The 19,162-nt window shown below is 46.8% G+C and overlaps 1 protein-coding gene across 3 annotated transcripts in view; it reads left to right on the top strand.

Annotated features, from left to right (window-relative positions):
• The window catches only part of LOC119171652 (guanine nucleotide-binding protein G(q) subunit alpha), a 57,124-nt gene that overhangs the window by 14,196 nt on the left and 23,766 nt on the right, over nt 1–19,162 (top strand). For all 3 annotated transcript variants that reach the window (XM_037422442.2, XM_037422441.2, XM_037422440.2), the window contains 2 exons: nt 5,302–5,456; nt 12,467–12,595. In XM_037422442.2, coding sequence (XP_037278339.1) covers nt 5,302–5,456; nt 12,467–12,595 — 284 coding nt within the window. The remainder of the gene's footprint in view (nt 1–5,301; nt 5,457–12,466; nt 12,596–19,162) is intronic.

The following is a 19,162-nucleotide window of genomic DNA, read 5'->3' as shown; positions in this document are numbered from 1 at the left end:
GGCTGCGAGAAAAAAGGCGGCGCAGCCATCTCTGCTGTCGTTTTTTTCTCGAAAAGCTACCGAAGAAGTGACCAGTAGTGATCCGCAAGAACAAACTACGCAGCCGGAAACACCCGACGTGGACGCTGTTGAGCCCCTGACATCGCCTGTGTCGCAGGGACTGAAATCCAGTGCGCATGATGGCGGCAGTTCAACCCCAAGCGTTGAAGCAACGTGTGATGAGACAAATGCTTGCGAAGTCGGCAAGCAGGCAGCAGTCTTCAACGCATCTTGGATACGTGACCATTCATGGCTTTTTTATAACAACATCAAAGGTGGGATGTTTTGCAAGCTGTGCATAAAATACAACAAGAGGCCTTTAGAGAAGCCCGTATGGAATGAACAACCATGCAAAAGGATACGGCTAGACAGTGTTCGTAAACATGATGCGTGCCATTCGCACCGCGACGCCGTCACGCTTGAGGCAAACAGCAAGGTGGCTGTGTCGCCGCTTGGAAAAGTTCAGTGCCCGGTCTCCCGCAATGCCATGAGGCAAGCATTTGCGTCCATGTATTACTTGTGCAAACACCGGATACCACACACAACGAACTTCGAGCCGCTTCTCGGTCTGCTGTCTCTGCTTGGCCTTGATGTGAAAGCACAAATAACAGCCGGAAAGAATGCTACGTACTGTAGCCAGAGATCAATTCAGGAGATGCTCACGTGCCTGTCGGATGTCATTGAAGATAAAATCCTTTGCGAACTTCGTCAGAGTGAGCACTATGCTCTCATGCTCGACGAAACTACCGACTGCGCAACTGTGGAGCAGCTGGTCATCCACTGCAGGTACATTTTCGGTGGGGAATTAAGAGTAAAATTCCTGACTATGATTGATGTACTGGGCAACCACGAACCACACCAAGGTGACGAAAGAGCATTAGCCCTCAATGCCACCAACATTGCTTGTGCCGTTGAAGATTTTGTGAATAAGAAGGGTCTGCTCTTTGGTGCCCTTCGCGGAATTGGAACTGACGGCGCACCTGTTATGACGGGAAAAAAAGGGGGGGCTGTGAAGTTATTGATTGACAAGCAAAAAGCTCTAACAGCTCCCCACAGCTTTCAGGCTGTAGGGGTTCATTGTGCGGCACACAAGCTCAACCTAGCAGCATTGCAGGCCGCCAAATCAATTCCATACATCAGTAAATTTAAAGAACTTTTGCAGCAACTGTACAACTTCTATGCATCCAGTTCAGTTCGAACAGCTGGGCTGAGTGCTGTGCAGAACATTTTGGAGTCGGAGCAACGTGGAGGGAAAATCATCGAGCCATCTCCCACACGGTGGCTGAGTGTTGGCGGGTCATGCACAGCCATCCGCAATAATCTCTCGGCCATCATCATCAGTCTCTCTAGGGAGGCAGAACAACGCAGTGACATCAGGGCAGCGGGACTGCTCAAGTTCGTGACGAATGCAAAGTTTGTTGGGACTCTACTGATGATGTGTGACCTTCGCCCAGCGATTGACAGGCTTTCCAGAACTCTTCAAACATCATCGCTGCAGGTGGACCTTATACAAGGACTTATAAAATCATGCATAAAGACCTTGGAAACGCAAAGCAACATCCAAACAAAGGTCAAGGATTTTTGTGTCAGTCATGACATAAAGGTAACCATTACAGAGGAATCTGAACAATGGCTCCATAACACCAAAACGGCATTTGTCAAGAAGCTGCTGGAAAATATCCAGGACAGTTTTCAGGACCACCCTATATTGGCCAGCTATTCTACTGTGTTTGACCGTAGCAGCTACAAACAAATGGTTGGTGGCAACGGCATTGAAGTTGTCAGTGCGCTGCAGAGGCTTTGCCCCACTCTTGGCAAGCCATATACTGAGGATATGCTTGCAGAGTGGATTGCTTTTGCCAACTTCGTGCTTGAGTGCGACCGTGTACAAAAGCTGACAGCTGCAGACTTCTTGCTTTTTGTGGCACATGCTATGAAAGAACTGTTTCCTATCATGGCTTGTTTAGCAGGGTCATATCTTGTACTGCCACCGCACACTGTAGACTGTGAGCGAGACTTTTCTGCTCTTAAGCTAATTAAGACGCAGCTAAGAAACCGCCTGAAAGAAAAGTCGCTGGACTGCCTTATTCGCATTGCATGCGAAGGACCTGATGTTGACACCTATCCATATGAAGAGGTTGTTTAAAAGTGGGCGAAGAGCAAGAATCGGAGGCTGAAGGTGTAACATGTCTGGGAAGGCAGAAATAAGAAATAAAGTCCCTTGTATTTTGTAATTCTGCTTGAACATCTGCACATCTGCTGTTGCGCTGTCATTATTCGGTTCATGCTAATAGGACCCACCCTCCCTCCCCCTGCTTGACCCTCTGTTGTGTTGTCATTATTCGGTTAACGCTCATATGACACGACCTCCTCCTCCTCCCCCCCCCCCCCTCGCCGTCCACCTCTCAAAATTTTCTGGGGAGAACCCTGGTTCACGTCTTTCAATATCATCAGCTTTCTTTCAAGATCATTTGCTGGCTGGTGTTGGCTGCTTAACTCCTGTGATGGTCGCCATCGATATGGAGCGTGACGGCGGTGGCAACGTGCACACACAGAGCCGCAACAAATGTAGTAACAATGCAAAGAACCACGTCAACCAAGTCGCGAAGTACACCAGTAGGCGTAGGGAGCAGCTGTTAGTAGAGACTGGATGTGCCAGTGGCCCAAACTGGATGTGCCGGTGACCCGCAGGCTGGTAACTAGTGCCACCTAGCCACTTCCCTATCATTCACCATCATCATGATCATATTCTTGTGCAGTTGGTTCGGTTTCAGTTTCTCTAAAACTGTGGTTCCTCTGTTGGTTATGGCAAGCGATGCTCGAGCCTCCAAGCCGCCGAGATCGCGTGACTCTGAAGTTGCACGTTGTCTGAGATAACCTGTGCGCGGCTAAATCCCTCCGAATTTATGAGGATTTGACTCCATTAAACATACACAGTTTTGCCGGGATTGCGCTGCAAGTCCAAGTTAACGAGGTCTGGATAAACGAGCTTTTACTGTACACCAGCTCTGTGCTCGTGTGTCTACTGCCTTCATGTTACAATATCATTCTGGACTTCTCGTTCAGAATGTTGGTTCCAAGAGTGCTTTTACTGTACACCAGCTCTGTGCTCGTGTGTCTACTGCCTTCATGTTACAATATCATTCTGGACTTCTCGTTCAGAATGTTGGTTCCAAGAGTGCTTTGGAAAGCCACTCTAAATCGATGGGAAGTAGCCGCAGAATGCTCGTCACCTAATTATGAATGGATGCGCTCATTTGTGACAGACTTTATGATTGAGAGACTTTACGTACTTAGTTCAGTGATGGCTAAAGCTGTTCAGGACAATGGCTTTTCACTGTAACGTGACACTTTAGCACCATGGAACTGAGCTGTATGATGTGGTGGAATATGGTGATGCTGATGTCATCATCAGTTCAGTAGGACAGCATTTAGTACCATCTAGGAGTAACCTGCTGAACTATCAGTATGCAAGTGCATACCTGCGAACTTTCCCAATTTTTTCTCTGAAGACTCCCGATTTATGACCAGTCTTTCTGAATGTATGACCATGGCTGTAAAATTTTCATACACTGCCCCAACCCAGATTTGAAGGTGGGAAAAAAGAATAAAGCCCTACAGTGCCAGTATGTTTGCTAGTCATTGTGACTCTACCGCCGCAGGATCTGTCAAGCCCGTGGTAACTATCCAGCGCAGAAGCACTTCTGGCACTACTGTGCCAGAGTTGTTCAAATGTGTTACCAAGCTCTGTGAGTAGCTGGTGCTCTCTGTGCTGTTCTGTCTTGTAAGGTTGACCGAAAGATGGTAACGAAACTCGGATAATGTGCTTTGAAGCAGTTTCAATAAGTGGAGTTCCAAGGCTTTCTATTTTGCGAGGCACGTAAGAAATAAAGCATGCACTGGCCAGTGTGTCAGTGTGTTTGGAACTTACAATATCATCACGGAGTCGCGATGTTGTCAAAGGCAGCAGTAGACGTGTCCAAGATGAAACTTCATTTGACCCAACTTTCGACTGGGAAACAGGAGGTTGAACTGCAGCAATAAACACTGTTCAGAGAGTGGCGAACAAAGGGTTGACCGTGAATGAAACTAAGAGGTAAAGTGTCTGAGCTTTTGTACATGTGCTATCAGAACTTATCGCTGGTGGTCATGTAAGCTCGGGAATAAACTAGTCTATTCACATTCGACCTGGCATTCTTAACAGGAGGATCTGAAATGATCTCGAACCTTCTCAGATGTGGCATGATTCGCGCTGAGTGTTGATAGCTGTTGTGGCTGAAAGACGAAGACACCAAGATGAAGTTTATAACCACATGTGGAAATATGAATCTGTTCATACTCCGATAGTGTGTGCAATGAGAGGCAAGTGATTCACTCGGGTCCTAGCGTCCAAAATGGCACAGGCTTTGCCAAGCCGCATGCTGCCTTATTTGAACATGGGAAGAAGCAAAATAAGCTGATGACCATTGATTAGGACAGAAATAACTAAGAGGCCTTCTTTAATATATCCAAAGAGAGATAAATTTGTTGTTTATTGAACGCAAAACTGCTATTATGAAAGTTTCCACAGCAATGGAATCTGCCATTTGCAATGTTTGTTTTGGTTGGTCGAGAATACAGTGAACCATTTCCAGATGTCCATAAAATAAAAGCATGAATTCCATGCGTCGTGCACTGTTGTATTTGGTTCATGTTCAGAACAGCCTGAATCACTGATCTGCAGTGAATTCCGAGTATGTTCAAAAAGTGCCGCAGGGCTCTTTTGAAGTGACCAATAGCAATGAGAAAAATATAGTTGACCGGTCACATGCATCACCTGGAACATGTTTTTCTACCCTCAACCCTTCTCTCCTGTGGCTAGTCTCCCCGCTTGAGACAAAGTCCCTATGTTGGCAGGTATGCAAGTAGACATCTTTGTGTTAATTTTTGCACACTTGTTTATGTACGTAGCTATTAGGTGACCATGGTTATGTAATACCGTTGAACATTATTTCTAAGTTGCTTATTGAATTAACTTGCTAGTCAGTCATCTCAATATTCTGACAGTGTGAAGAAGCTTAAAAGTTAAGGTAGAGGCATTCGGTAGCAATGATACTGTCAACTGCATGGAGTATTCAGATGGGCTTTATAAAATAATGTTTTTCATTTTTCATTCAGTGAATACTGGTGTGTTGGAACCAGCATTTGATGTGTTTGGTGATTCACGTAAAATGGGTATTGGCTCTTTTGCTTACTGTTGCTTTTAACTGCTTTCTTTTGCAGGAGAATGCGAATTTGGTGATGTCTGTAGACTACGAAACAGTCACGACCTTTGAGAAGCCCTACGTGGATGCGATCAAGCAGCTTTGGGGTGATGATGGCATCCAGGAGTGCTACGATAGGCGTCGCGAGTACCAGCTGACAGATTCTGCCAAATAGTGAGTTTGTCTGCTTATGTTATATTTGTTTGGAGAAACATCCCAAATTCGGCTAGAAGTAGGAAAACAAAAAAATTACCAGGCCTGCACGGAACCCACAGTGCAGTTGCAGCAAAACCGGGTGTCACACAATGTGCAGTTCGCATTCTGTTACATTCGGTTATTTTACACTTCTACTATGCTGTGTTAAATATATATTGAAGGTATCGGCAACTGGTCAGAGTGTGCGCTCAGATTCTGGTGGAAATGAAAAGAAAGTTAAGTATAGTGACAGATTCAAGCATTCTTTTCGTGCTTTGAGTAGGATTTATATTTTTAAATAGTGAATAAAAGTAACAAGAACCAGTATGTTGTGCAGCCAAGTGGAATAGCCTTGAAGCTGGAAATATGAGGTTGATCACTTTGCGGCAAGTAGTCTGATACTGTCATGTCCGCCATTATTAGGCTTCCTTGTCGGAGTACTATTTATACAATGGAACACATATATACTGAACTCGAAGGGGATCACGAAATAATTCGATATATGAAAAATTCGTTATGAAAAAATACAGGCCCCGAGAGCTTAGCTATAGCGGATCACCACCTACAATAGGTGCATTCAAGAATGACAACTAATTCTGCACACACGCCGCAACATGATTTACTTGTGTGCAGAAATTGCTTATCTTGGCCTGCTTCTTCATTTTTGAAATGCTGAAGTTGCTAGTCTCGATCTTATCAAGGCTGTCCAGGTGTGACAGGCCGGTTCCCTTCATTTGGCCGATACAATGGCGAATGACGTCGAACGCTGCCGCCACTTCAGCGGCGGAGTACGCGCGTCCGGACGATCCTCTACGTCACATGAGCTGCCGCTCCGGGCATTCTGGTTCCCTGTCACCGCAGCTACGATGTCCTGGTCGGTGAGGCTCGCAACAGCCCGGACGTTGCAGTCCGCTTCCTCGAAATAGTGCGCAGACACTTAGTGTAGAACTGCTGCTGGAAAGCAAGACAACTCGCGAAACGCGTCGTCTATGCGCTCATCGTCTTCACTGGTTTCCGCAAGTCCCGCTGTCTTGAAGCCTGCCTTGCGGAAGCAGTTGACCACTATATCCGTCTTCTTGTCTCGCCAGGCGTTAAGGATCTCTCTGGGAGAAAACTTCGCGGAGATTTCTGGCCACTCCTTCGCCACCCACTGCTAGATGTCCTGGCTGCTGACAGCTTCGCTCTCACCAGAAATAGTTTTGCTAACGGTGTTGTGGCGCTGCTTAAATCGGTGAAGCCACCCGGTGTTGCCAGTGAAGTTGTTTCACAGAGTGCAGTGGCAAACCATTTGGCCTTGGCGATCAGCATCGGGCCATCCACCGGAATGTTCTTCGTGCACACTTCTAAAAACCAGGCATAGAGTGCCTTTTCTACATTCTGGAAGGCGGAAGCGCGCACATGGCAGGCTCCCGACGTTCGCTGCTTCCCCGCCTTTGCCTTGATATCTGCTTTGTTCTTCGACAAAGTACTCGGAGTGCTCACTGGTATCCCGAAGTCATCCGCGATGGTCGAACATTTCTTCCCCTCCTTAACACACTGAATAGCCTTCAACGTCGTCGCAAAGTCAAGGGTCTTATGCTTCTGGACGTTGGCCGAGTCCGCAGTGGCTTTGCACACCACACACGCAAATAAGAAATGCGGAGGTACGTAGGCGACACGACAATAGTAGCAACAAAGCGCTCCCGAAGCGATGGCCACCTGCGAGTTTCACCGCAAAAGGCGTGAGCTGTGGTTAGCTGATCGAAACTCACAAAACAGCAACAAAAAAAATTGAAAAAAATAAAAGGCGAAAGGAGGAGGACGTCGACTTTTTCGTTTCTGCTCTCCGAGCCGACGGGTATACGGAAAAAGCATGAGAGAGAGAAAGAAAAAGAAATGAAAAAAAGAAAGAAAAAAAAAAAGCCGTCTTGCAAGTAAGAAAAGCCCTCTCGCCCTTACATTTTTTCTAGCGTTGCGGGGTGGAGGCATGGTGCCGCGCGAAGGTCGCCGGGCACTGCGTGTGCCAAAGCGCACCTGCCAGCTCACGTGGCGATTCTATATCATGGAAGGCTGGTAAAAATACTGTTCGACGTAAACGTGCGAATTTCTACATTTTTACAAAGGAATTTTAAAAGGATAACTTACGCGTTTGATATACCCGTAAATTCGATATATGTGAGTTCGATATGTCCATGTTCGACTGTATTATTATATATGCCCACTCTATTTTGTGCTGCTTAGAAGTTAAAAGGAGTTTCACAGGGAGGAGGGGTGCTGCCTTCATGGTAGCCAAGGAAAAATGCCGTGCAACAGCCAACGCGCTCGAACATGAATTGCTCTCATGCTGTTTGCAGCATGGTTGTCAGTTTTGTTTCTGATTTCAAATGTTTCACAGCTTTTTTCACGTTACTGTTTCACAATTGGACACTCTCACCAGTAAGCTTTCCATTGGGTTAAAATAAATGGGTGCTTTAAAAGTTGGTTGACAGTCGATTTGACGAGATTTCTTGCATGACATGATGCTTTTTTTTTTTTTTTTGCAAAAGAGTTTCAGACATCGGAGTGGCTGTGCTGTAGAATACTTGACTGCCCAAGAGGGAGCCTGGGTTGAAATCCAATCTGATTGGGATATTTTTTATTTCATGCAGTCGCGATTATGGACACGATGAAGGAAAATAGTAAGGAGAAGCCGTAACATCACATTCGTGAAGCCTCCACATCGCAAACACCCTTATCGCCTTTTATCGAAGCAGCAGCTAAACATTTAGCTATTTTCGTCTTGTGGTAATCACGCGCATGTGCACTTCGAGCGAGTCGCGAAACTTTCGCAGTCTTCTTTTTTCACCGTGCAAGCGATGCAATTGCTACATACGTCTGTTCGGTTTATTTATTTGAAGCACACTGCTGATAGATGAAGACAGTGGTTCTGTTTTGGGGGAGAGGGCAGCGTGCCCTCGGCGTGTGTGCTGCTGCTGCTCGGCCCTCTGGCGGTGAAATCTCGTGGGGTCCAAACCGAAACGCGAGCACAACATTGAACCCGAAACTCACGAACACGACACATTTCTCCCCACTCTGTTCGAGTAACCACTGATCTTGATAATGGTTGGGTGGATGGCAACATCTCGGGGGCAGCTGTCATGGTTCTTGCAGAGCGTCATCGGATGGGAGTTGCGCTGGCGTGGCACAGCACTCTGGAGCGCCTGCAGTCAATGCGTCTTGTTGATTATCAGCCTGGCTGTCTGGGGGGAAAAACGGAAGCAGTGAAGACCGGCAGGGACTCTGTTGCAGAAGCGTTGCCATCCGTAGCTTCTTGATTCGTAGTCCGAATATGGTTTTTGTGACGTCGCATGACACACCTGTCCGTACTGACCAACCAAGACCGACGACTTACTTTGATGATGGTTCCTTTCATCTATACCGGGTCGCCTACAAAGTTCTTCACGTAGACGATTTGCTTTTTGCGTCCTTTCCTTCTTCCTCTGTGATCTGTGAGTCTGAGGGCTTCAGGTATGTCTATGCAATCGGAAGTTCACAACCAAACATCATCATGGCGGGTGTTTTCTTTGTGCCCACATGCGTTGTCGTGTGCTGCTTTAGAAGAAAACGCAAAAGTTCGTGGGCAACAGATGCGTCCTTCTCTTTCACAAACGCTTGCTTAAGTTCGAAGACCATGCGTTCAACTTGACCATTCGTGGCAGGATGGTACGGAGCGCTCGTGACATGTTTCACTCCATTTCATTAGAAAAAAGGTCACGAAAAGATTTATGCATTCCTTGATTAGGTGTTTTGATTGATGATTGATATGTGGGGTTTAACGTCCCAAAACCACTACATGATTATGAGAGACGCCGTAGTGGAGGGCTCCGGAAATTTAGACCACCTGGGGTTCTTTAACGTGCACCCAAATCTGAGTACACGGGCCTACAACATTTCCGCCTCCATCGGAAATGCAGCCGCCGCAGCCGGGATTTGAACCCACGCCCTGCGGGTCAGCAGCCGAGTACCTTAGCCACTAGACCACCGCGGCGGGGCATGATTAGGTGTTTTGACTGAATGAGTCAACGGCAAGCAAGAACATGCTGCCCTCAATGGGTCCTGCAAAATTCATGTGAATTGTCTCTCATGGTTGTGCTGCTCTTGGCCATTCTGGAAGGGGTGCCTTCACAGGTGCCCTTCGGTTTTCCTGGCATGGCCCGCATTCTTGGACAGTCGTTCCTATGTCTTTGCTGAGGCTGGGCCGCCAAAGGTACCCTCTAGCGTGGGCCTTCATAGCAACGATGCCCTGTGCCCTGAGTGAATAATTTTTAAAGCTGCGGTGCGAGCCGTGCTCGGAATTGCCACTCGAGAGTTCCTGAGCAAGCATTCTTAGAGCAGCGACAGCTCGGGCGCTAGTTTGACATACGGTCGAAAGTCATCGCCTTTCATTGCTGGGCTGCCTGAATAACTGCTGCTAGACTTTTGTCTTCGCGCGATAGCTCTGCAATGTGCTTGGGCGAAAGTTGGGGGTCAATTGCACATTCTAGCATTAGAACATCACTGGGAAGGGATGGCTCATCGTCATCTCCTTGGAGTGGCAGCCTGCTTAATGCATCTGCGTTCTCGTTTTGACTGTCTTTTCTGTAAACAAGGTTGTAGTCGTAAGCAGACAGTTTCAGCAGACATTATCTGGTCATACGTGGTGACGAGAGCTGCGGGAGTGGCCTTTTCTGCCAGAGGATGCTGAGTAGCGGCTGGTGATCAGTTGTGATAGTCACATGTCTTCTGATTATATACTTCTGAAAATGATCAACACCGAATATCGTGGCAAGTTCCTGCCACGATATTCATCGTGCATGACTCCGTTCATGACTCCGTTCTGCCTTCCTAGCGTTCGGGACGCGAAAGCAATAGGTGCTTCTGCTCCACTTGCGATAAAACAGCACCGACACCATATGGTGACTCGTCGCATGATAGGAGAAGGGGTTTGCGCTCGTCATAGTGAGCGAGCACTGGGCTGTCGTGAACGAGTTTTTTTAAATCTTCGAATGCCTTTTGGTGCTCTTTCTCCCATATCCACTCAGTTTCTTTATGTAAAAGCATGTACAATGGTGAGGCTAATGTTTCTCTGTCCTTGAGGAAGCGGTCGTAGAAAGCAAGCAAGCCTAAAAATGCTTGGATCTCAACCATAGTTTTCGGTGCTGGTGCATCCATGATGGCTTTCACCTTCTCTCCAGTCGTATGTACCCTTTGTTCATTGATGCGATGTCCTAAGAACTCCACATGTTTGTCCCCAAATAAACATTTGTCTTTCTGTAGGCGCAGGCCCATATTACCCAGTCTTGACAACACTTGGTCTAGCCGTTCGTGGTGTTGATCTGGAGTTTCTCCGCAGACAATTATGTCATCGAGATACACGCTGGGGCCAGGAATTTTGGCGAGAGTTGTCTCCACGATTTTTTGGAATATTGCTGGCGTTGCTGAGATTCCAAATGGAAGTCTCTTGACTGCATACAGTTCATTTATTGTATTCACGGTCAAAACATTTGCTGTGTCTTCAGTGACTGGAAGTTGCTGATAGGCTTGAAATAGATCAAGCGTTACACGAATATACACGAAATACGTTACACGAAATAGATCAAGGATTACACGAATAAATATGATAGCTACTAGGTAAGTCTTCAAAATTGTGCGATGCCACGCTCGTTCTGTTTATACCAGTGAAGAACCGCTAATCGGCTACTAGTCTAATCGGGCTATAACAAAGGAAAAGAAAGGCCTAATACCCAGCAGAGTGCGTAAGCCACTGCCATGCGAGTTAAAATACGGTGATACAGGGGCTGAATTTTATGGATCGCAGTGCATATTGGTACCTTCTGTACTGCTGGACAAAAACGCCCCGCGGAGAATTTCAGCACGAAACACTCGGGCCTGCCACGCACGAATAGCCTGGTAAATGTGTAGTTGCAACATTTCACTGCATGCAAACTGCACAATGTGCACTAAGTTTATGCTGGGGCTTGTCTGCTCAGCAGCAAGCCAGCGGGGAGAGCATGCCACGGAGCGTCAGCTGTTTTGTTTGCCCCCATACCGGTTGGTTTGCCCTGTATATTTGACATTTCCGCTACATTTTTCGCAATGCGTTGGGATATGATAAGGCCTCTCTAGAGGTTTCCTTATTCCATGACGGATGCTGGTGGCATCGTACAACTATGGCATCGAAACGGGTTATTGTGCATTCAAAATCAATTTAGCAGTGCTGCAAAAAAGTGCTGTGAAAAAAAAAGTGAATAGATGATCTAATTGTGGGAGGTCCTCTGGGGCATTGGGGTTATGCCATTTTCTATTAATCGAAAGGTTGTATATTCGCAACACCATTGTCATTGGCTTCTTTGGGTCGCCCCCAAAAGTTTGAAGCTTGGATAGTTGCAGGTAAGTCGGTGACAGCTGAAAACTCAATCCAAAAGAAGCAAGCAAAGTTGGCTTGGTGATCCATTGCCGCTTCCATGTGTGCTGTGCCACTCAGTGCATTACCTGAGGGTGTCATGGAAAACCGCAATTGCGGAATGCGTGCAGCAGCTTTGCTTACTTGGATTACAAAGCAATGGACCTGCACTTCTGTCAGCTTTCTATGAGCTGAATGAATGTGTAGAAAACTCAGCAAACTGGAAATGGAAACCGGAACAACATGAAAATGTAAAATTAGCTGAGAAATTGAAAGAAGCATGTGTGCATACAAGTTAGCCATATGTGTTCTTATTTGGCCAGTAATGTCTCCCATTATTTAATGAATGCATTATTTCTTCGTGCCAGTTGTCCCAACTTCTACGTGGCCTTACCGAGCCCAAATGATCGATTGTTGCTTGTAATTTTTAGCTAAAACTGATCTTTTCGTATTGATAACTAGATAAAGGCTGTTGTAAGACGGGATATGGTGCAGTATGCTCCTGATGGTTTAATTTTATGCGCCTGTCACAGCCGAATCTTCCATACTCTGAGAGTGCACTGATGAAGCATTTGCTTTTGCCGTGCAGCTACCTTACAGATGTGGACAGAATAGCTGCCCCAAACTACCTTCCTACGCAACAAGACATCCTTCGGGTACGAGTGCCCACAACGGGCATTATCGAGTACCCATTTGACTTGGACTCCATCATTTTCAGGTAAGCCAAAATGAAAGTTTTGCTGGCCATTTGTTCCTCTTCTTTCTTGTGGGACAGTATTTATTACCATGTGTGCCTTGGTTTCAACGAGTTTGTTTCAATGAGGGCACATTATAGTTGATGACCGATTTTTCGGACCCGCAAGGAACCGCGAAAATGTCCGAAAAATCAGGCTGTCGGAAAAAGCAAATGTGCCCCCAAAATGCTCAATTTATTGCTTACTATTGAGATAGGGGGCAGAAAAAGTGATTGATCGTCTTCTGGACCATATTTCGCATATTTGCAAGCCTGTCCGCCCGCATTTAGGTTGGAGTTGCCGTGTCGCTGCGAGGGGTTGCGATCGCTTGCATCAGCTCAGCTCGCGTTGGCTGAGCGGTTCCTGGTTAGTCATTGTCGCTCTCGGACTCTTTGCCAGCGCACGGTTCTAACTCGCTGTCCACACACGCAAACTCAGAAAATGGGACATTTGGGGGAATCTCTGCGCCCGCAGTGCAAAGGTAGTCGATGAGCACCTCGCTTCCGGACACATTGTCGATGACGCTGTCCTCATCCAATTCGGCCGGCTCGCCATTCAATACAAATCTCATGTGGCGGAAATAGTTGTGCAGTGTTGTCGATGCCATCGACTTCCACACATCAATGAGCATGCTAAGTGCTCCAAGCAAATTGACAGAGTAAACGTTTCCACTGTCGAGGCACACCACGTACGCGAAAGCAAGCATAACCGATAGTTCACTCTCAGAGTGCGTATGACACCCTGGTCTATCGATTGTAGGACACTTGTAGTGTTTGGTGGCAAGCACTCGACGCGCGCAGCTTTCAAGTTGTTAATGTGCCTGTGTGCAGCGCAGTTGTCCATAAAGAGCAAAATTTTGCGGCTCTCGATTAAATTTGCGATCTAGCCTTCTCACATAACTTTAAAAAAATCTGCTGAGTTACCCAGGCCGTTTTGCCTCGTACAAATCAGGCAGAGACTTTACACCATTGAAGCACGTTGGAGCTCTCGACTTGCCGATGACGAGCATCGGCAGTTTTCCTGTGCCCGACATATTGCTACCGATTAGTACAGTAACTCGCTCCTTACTGTTTTTGCCACAATTGCAAGGCTCGCCAGCAAAGGCAAAAGTCTTTTTTTCTGGCATCAGCTTGAAAAAAGTCCGGTCTCGTCACAGTTGAAAGTATCGTCGGGCTAGTACTCCTGTAAAAAAGACTGCAGCTTTTCAGAGCCATAGTTCGCAACGGCGCTAAGGTCGACAGCTGCACTTTGACCACACAGTTTTTATAACTGAGATCAGAGCGCTTCTTGAACTTTCTTAGCCATCGTCTCGGCTTTTTGTTTGAGAAGGCTCCTCTAGACTGCAACCTTGATGGCCGCTCAATAAACAATTGTATCGGGCCAGTTGGTATGAATCTATCTTGGTAGGAAGCGCAGCCACTACAGTCGAAACCCGCAATAACGAAATCGCCGGGGAAACCGAAACATTTTCGTTTTCGCGAGAATTTTGTTGCCGCGAGTATGAGACATAAAAATAGTGATACGGCCAGCAGAACAAAAATTTATTGCCAGAAGTCGGTCAACTTACTTTGCCGACCCTTGCCATGCAACAACTTCAAAGCTCTGCCTTCGCACTGGAAAAAGTGGTCCATTGCTACATCGTCGTCATGTGCGCCGAAGGAGCGAAGGGTGTCCTGCGCATACAAAATAACCCGTGGGTTGTTTCGGATGCGCTAGCACGTCGTTCCTGCCCGCAGTTTTGTTATCAGCGAAGTTAGGGCTAAGGCCGACTCCGATGATGCACCGCACTTGTAGACTGCGCCCCCGCTCGTAGTAATCTGATCGTGCATCTTGTGCGGCCACTCGTAGTAATCTGACCGTGCTGCCGCTTACAGCATCGTTGCTTGCGACGAAGCACGTCGCTACGAGTGAGCTAGCGCGTCGTTCCTGGCCGCAGTCTCGCTATCGGCAGAGTGAGGGCTAAAGACGACTCCCATGACGCGCCGCGCTCGTAGTAACCTGATCGTGCATCCACCTATTGCTCCTAACTAAAGCGTAATTATATCTTAAGTGATCATCGAGCCGTGAACACGTCACGAAGTAGCAATTTTCGAGAGCCATGTCCTCGCGACGCACAAGCAGCAGACGACGATCTCCCGGAGCGAGCACCGTGCCAATGGCGAGACGAGCTGCGGCAACATGGCGGCCACAGCCAATCAAGGGCCTTGAAACGACCTTCAAACATTTGCTTTTTGTGCGCTTATATTTAAAGGGAGGAGGCAGCTGAGGCGGGAAAGTTAAACACGGAGAAGTGCTCTTTCCGATGAGCCCAAGAAGCCGGCTCCCGGCCCCGTGATCGCGAAGCCATAATTTTTTGAAAAAGACACTACTGTCTGATCGTACCGGCTCACCGATGATCTCACCAGAGAAGGATTGGCCACCCTGGTGCAGTATCTGGCCACCCCCTCCCGTAGGCATTCGTCAATTAACTCACGGCCCTCAGTCCCCACCAGCTGCGGAGCAACTGACCACGGCGGCGGTCAGATCTGCAAAGCAGCAGAGGGTGCTAGGAATCTCTGGATACGGACAGGCCACCATTGGAACTTGAACTTAGCAACGTTTAACGTTAGAATGTTATCTAGTGAGGGAAGTCTAGCTGTATTATTCGAGGAGCTAGAAGGCATTAAATGGGATATAATAGGGCTGAGTGAGGTTAGGAGGACAGATGAGGCCTATACTGTGCTACAGAATGGGCACGTCATTTGCTATCGGGGCTTGGCAGACAGAAGAGAACTGGGAGTAGGGTTCCTAATTCACAGAAACATAGCTGGCAACATAGAGGATTACTATAGCATTAATGAAAGGGTGGTAGGCATTGTAATTAAACTGAATAAAAGATACAAAATGAAGGTAGTACAGGCTTACGCGCCTACATCTAGCCATGATGACGCTTCAGTTGAAAGCTTCTATGAAGACGTGGAATCGGCAATGAGTAAGGTGAAAACACAGTATACTATAGTAATGGGCGACTTTAATGCAAAGGTAGGGAAGAAGCAGGCTGGAGACCAGGCAGTAGGAGATTATGGCATCGGCACTAGAAACGCCAGAGGAGAGCTACTAGTAGAATTCGCAGAACGCAATAATCTGCGTATTTTGAATACCTTCTACCGAAAACGAGAAAACCGCAAGTGGACATGGAGGAGCCCTAATGGCGTAAATAAGAACGAAATAGACTTTATAATGACTGCACACCCAGGAGTCGTGCAGGATGTGGAAGTGGTTGGCAAGGTAAGATGCAGTGACCATAGAATGGTACGGGCTCGAATCCGCCTAGACTTGGAAGAAGGAACGACAGAGACTGATACGCAAGAAGCAAATCAATGAGCTAGCACTGAGAGGGAAAGTACAGGAATTCAGAGTGTCACTGCAGAACAGGTACTCTGCTCTTAGCGAGGAAACCAACCTTAGCGTAGATACAATGAACGATAATCTGACGAGTATCATCACGGAGTGTGCAGTGGAAGTTGGAGGCAGGGTAGCTAGACAGGACACCGGCAAGCTTTCCCAGGAAACGAAGAACCTAATTAAGAAGCGTCAAATCATGAAAGTGTCAAGTACAACAGACAAAATAGAACTGGCAGAGCTTTCGAAGCTGATTAATAGACGTAAAGTATGCGATGTAAGAAGGTATAACATGGAGAGAATTGAGCACGCTCTGAAAAACGGAGGAAGCGTCAAAGCAGTGAAGAGGAAACTTGGGATAGGCAAAAGGCGGATGTATGCACTAAGGGACAAAGAAGGCAAATTAACTACCAATATGGATAGGATAGTTAAAATAGCGGAGGAGTTTTACAGAGATCTGTACAGTAGCCGAGACAACCACGACCTTAATACTATAGGAACTAGCAGTAACCCAGACGACACCCCACCGGTAATGATAGAAGAAGTCAGAAAAGCTTTGGAGAGCATGCACAGAGGCAAAGCTGCTGGTGAGGATCAAGTAACATCAGATCTGCTGAAAGATGGAGGACAGATTGTGTTAGAAAAACTAGCCACTCTATTTACGAGGTGTCTCCTGACGGGAAAAGTACCAGAGTCTTGGAAGAACGCTAACATCATCTTAATACATAAGAAAGGAGATGACAAGGACTTGAAGAATTACAGACCAATCAGCTTGCTCTCTGTAGTATACAAGCTATTTACAAAGGTAATTGCTAGCAGAGTAAAGAAAACATTAGAATTCAATCAACCAAAGGAACAAGCAGGATTTAGAACAGGCTACTCAACAATTGACCACATTCATACTATCAATCAGGTAATAGAGAAATGCTCAGAGTATAACCAACCACTATACATAGCCTTCATAGATTACGAGAAGGCGTTTGATTCAGTAGAAATATCAGCCGTCATGCAGACACTGCGGAATCAGGGCGTAGATGAAATATATATAAACATTCTGGAAGAAATCTACAGGGGATCAACTGCTACCATAGTGCTTCATAAAAAAAAGCAACAGAATACCAATAAAGAAGGGTGTAAGGCAGGGGGACACAATCTCCCCAATGCTATTCACTGCGTGCTTACAGGACGTTTTCAGAAGCTTAGAATGGGAACAGTTAGGGATAAGAGTTAATGGAGAGTACCTCAGTAACCTGCGCTTCGCCGATGACATTGCATTGCTGAGTAACTCAGGGGACGAATTGCAACTCATGATCACGGAGTTAGACAAGGAGAGCAGAAAGGTGGGTCTTAAAATTAATCTGCAGAAAACGAAAGTAATGTACAACAACCTCGGAAAGGAGCAGCGCTTTGCGATAGGTAATAGTGCACTTGAAGTTGTAAAAGACTATGTCTACTTAGGGCAGGTAATAACCGCAGAGCCTAACCACGAGATTGAAGTAACTAGAAGAATAAGAATGGGGTGGAGCACATTCGGCAGGCACTCTCAAATTATGACAAGTAGATTGCCACTGTCCCTCAAGAGGAAGGTATATAGCAGCTGTATCTTGCCGGTACTTAGCTACGGAGCAGAAACCTGGAGACTCATAAAGAGGGTTCAACTTAAATTGAGGACGACGCAGCGAGCAATGGAAAGAAAAATGGTAGGTGTAACCTTAAGAGACAAGAAGAGAGCAGAGTGGATTAGGGGACAAACGGGAGTTAAGGATATCATAGATGCAATAAAGAAGAGGAAATGGACATGGGCCGGGCATGTAGCACGTCGACAGTATAACCGCTGGTCATTAAGGGTCACCAACTGGATTCCCAGAGAAGGGAAGCGGGGTAGGGGGAGACAGAAGGTTAGGTGGGCAGATGAGATTAAGAAGTTTGCGGGTATAAATTGGCAACAGCAAGCACAGGACCGGGTTAACTGGCGGAACATGGGAGAGGCCTTTGTCCTGCAGTGGACGTAGACAGGCTGATGATGATGATGATGATGAATTTTTTGAAAATCGCTGTTTTCTCGCGATTTCCAGAAGAAGTTTCGCTACCTAGGTGGGTGTAATGAATTTTCCGAAGCACTTCTGCACGGTTTTCAGTGTAGATATTTTGGAATCGGATAGAAAAAAGGTTCCAGAAACTGAAAACTTGATTTTCAAAAAATCGTTTTTTTTTGCCATTTTTCGCGATCCTAAAGCCGCGTCCTCCCTTAAGTAAACAAAAATGGCGGTACCCACACTAGTGCGGCAAAAGCAGACGTTTACAAATTTTGAGTTCGCATAACTCGCATACGAGCATATTTTCGACAGTTAACCTTTGGCGGGAAGGTAAAATAAGGCCCGCACCGTAGTAGAAAATTTGTTAATGCGGGATCGCTGTCCAAAAACATTACGTTGCCGCGAGATACGTAACACATGGTCTTCTATCAACGTTCGCCGGGGATCCGGAAATATTGCCGCGGGGATTTCGTACTCGCGGGGTTTCGTTATTGTGGGTTTCGACTGTATTTCACAGAACACAGCGCTTGTGTTGTGTTCTGTGTAATAATGGCTGCGCTTCCTACCGAGATTGATGGCCACTGTTGACTTCAGCCATGTGACAAGGGCCTCCTCGAGCTTTGGGTAGGTGCCTTGGCTTGCATTTTTCGAGTGACATCCAGTAGACTTTTCCGCTGTCTCCAAAATCTCCTGCTTGTCTTTCATTTAGTCTGAGTCTGGAAATCTGAAACTCGCAATGTCTGCCCACGATTGGCCACTTTCAACGTGCTTGACTATGACAGCTTTCTTCGCCATCGACATGGTGACATACTTTCCCTGCTTGGAAAGTATGTCGAGCTCTCGTGGCCGACAATAGCACTCACAATTCCTTAACCCATTTCAAATTAGTGCACTTAGCCAGGCGACACACCTGGAACATATGGCACGCGCACAGGCGAACAGTCAGTTAAGGCAGTCCAACAGTGTGATCCCTTCAACAGCCACAGCAAAAAAGAATTGTTCGGCAGCGACACTGGTACGGAAATAGCCTTGATCCAGCAGTTCGAGGTGTTTGAAGTAGCCACCCTAGCGGCGGCAAGCAGAGGTATCGGCAGCGTGCAATGCCAGCACCGGTTCGAGGCTATTGGAAAAAAA

Source organism: Rhipicephalus microplus, chromosome 4 (genome assembly GCF_043290135.1).
Source record: "Rhipicephalus microplus isolate Deutch F79 chromosome 4, USDA_Rmic, whole genome shotgun sequence".
Lineage (NCBI taxonomy): Eukaryota > Metazoa > Arthropoda > Arachnida > Ixodida > Ixodidae > Rhipicephalus > Rhipicephalus microplus.
This window is presented reverse-complemented; position numbering and strand designations above follow the sequence as displayed.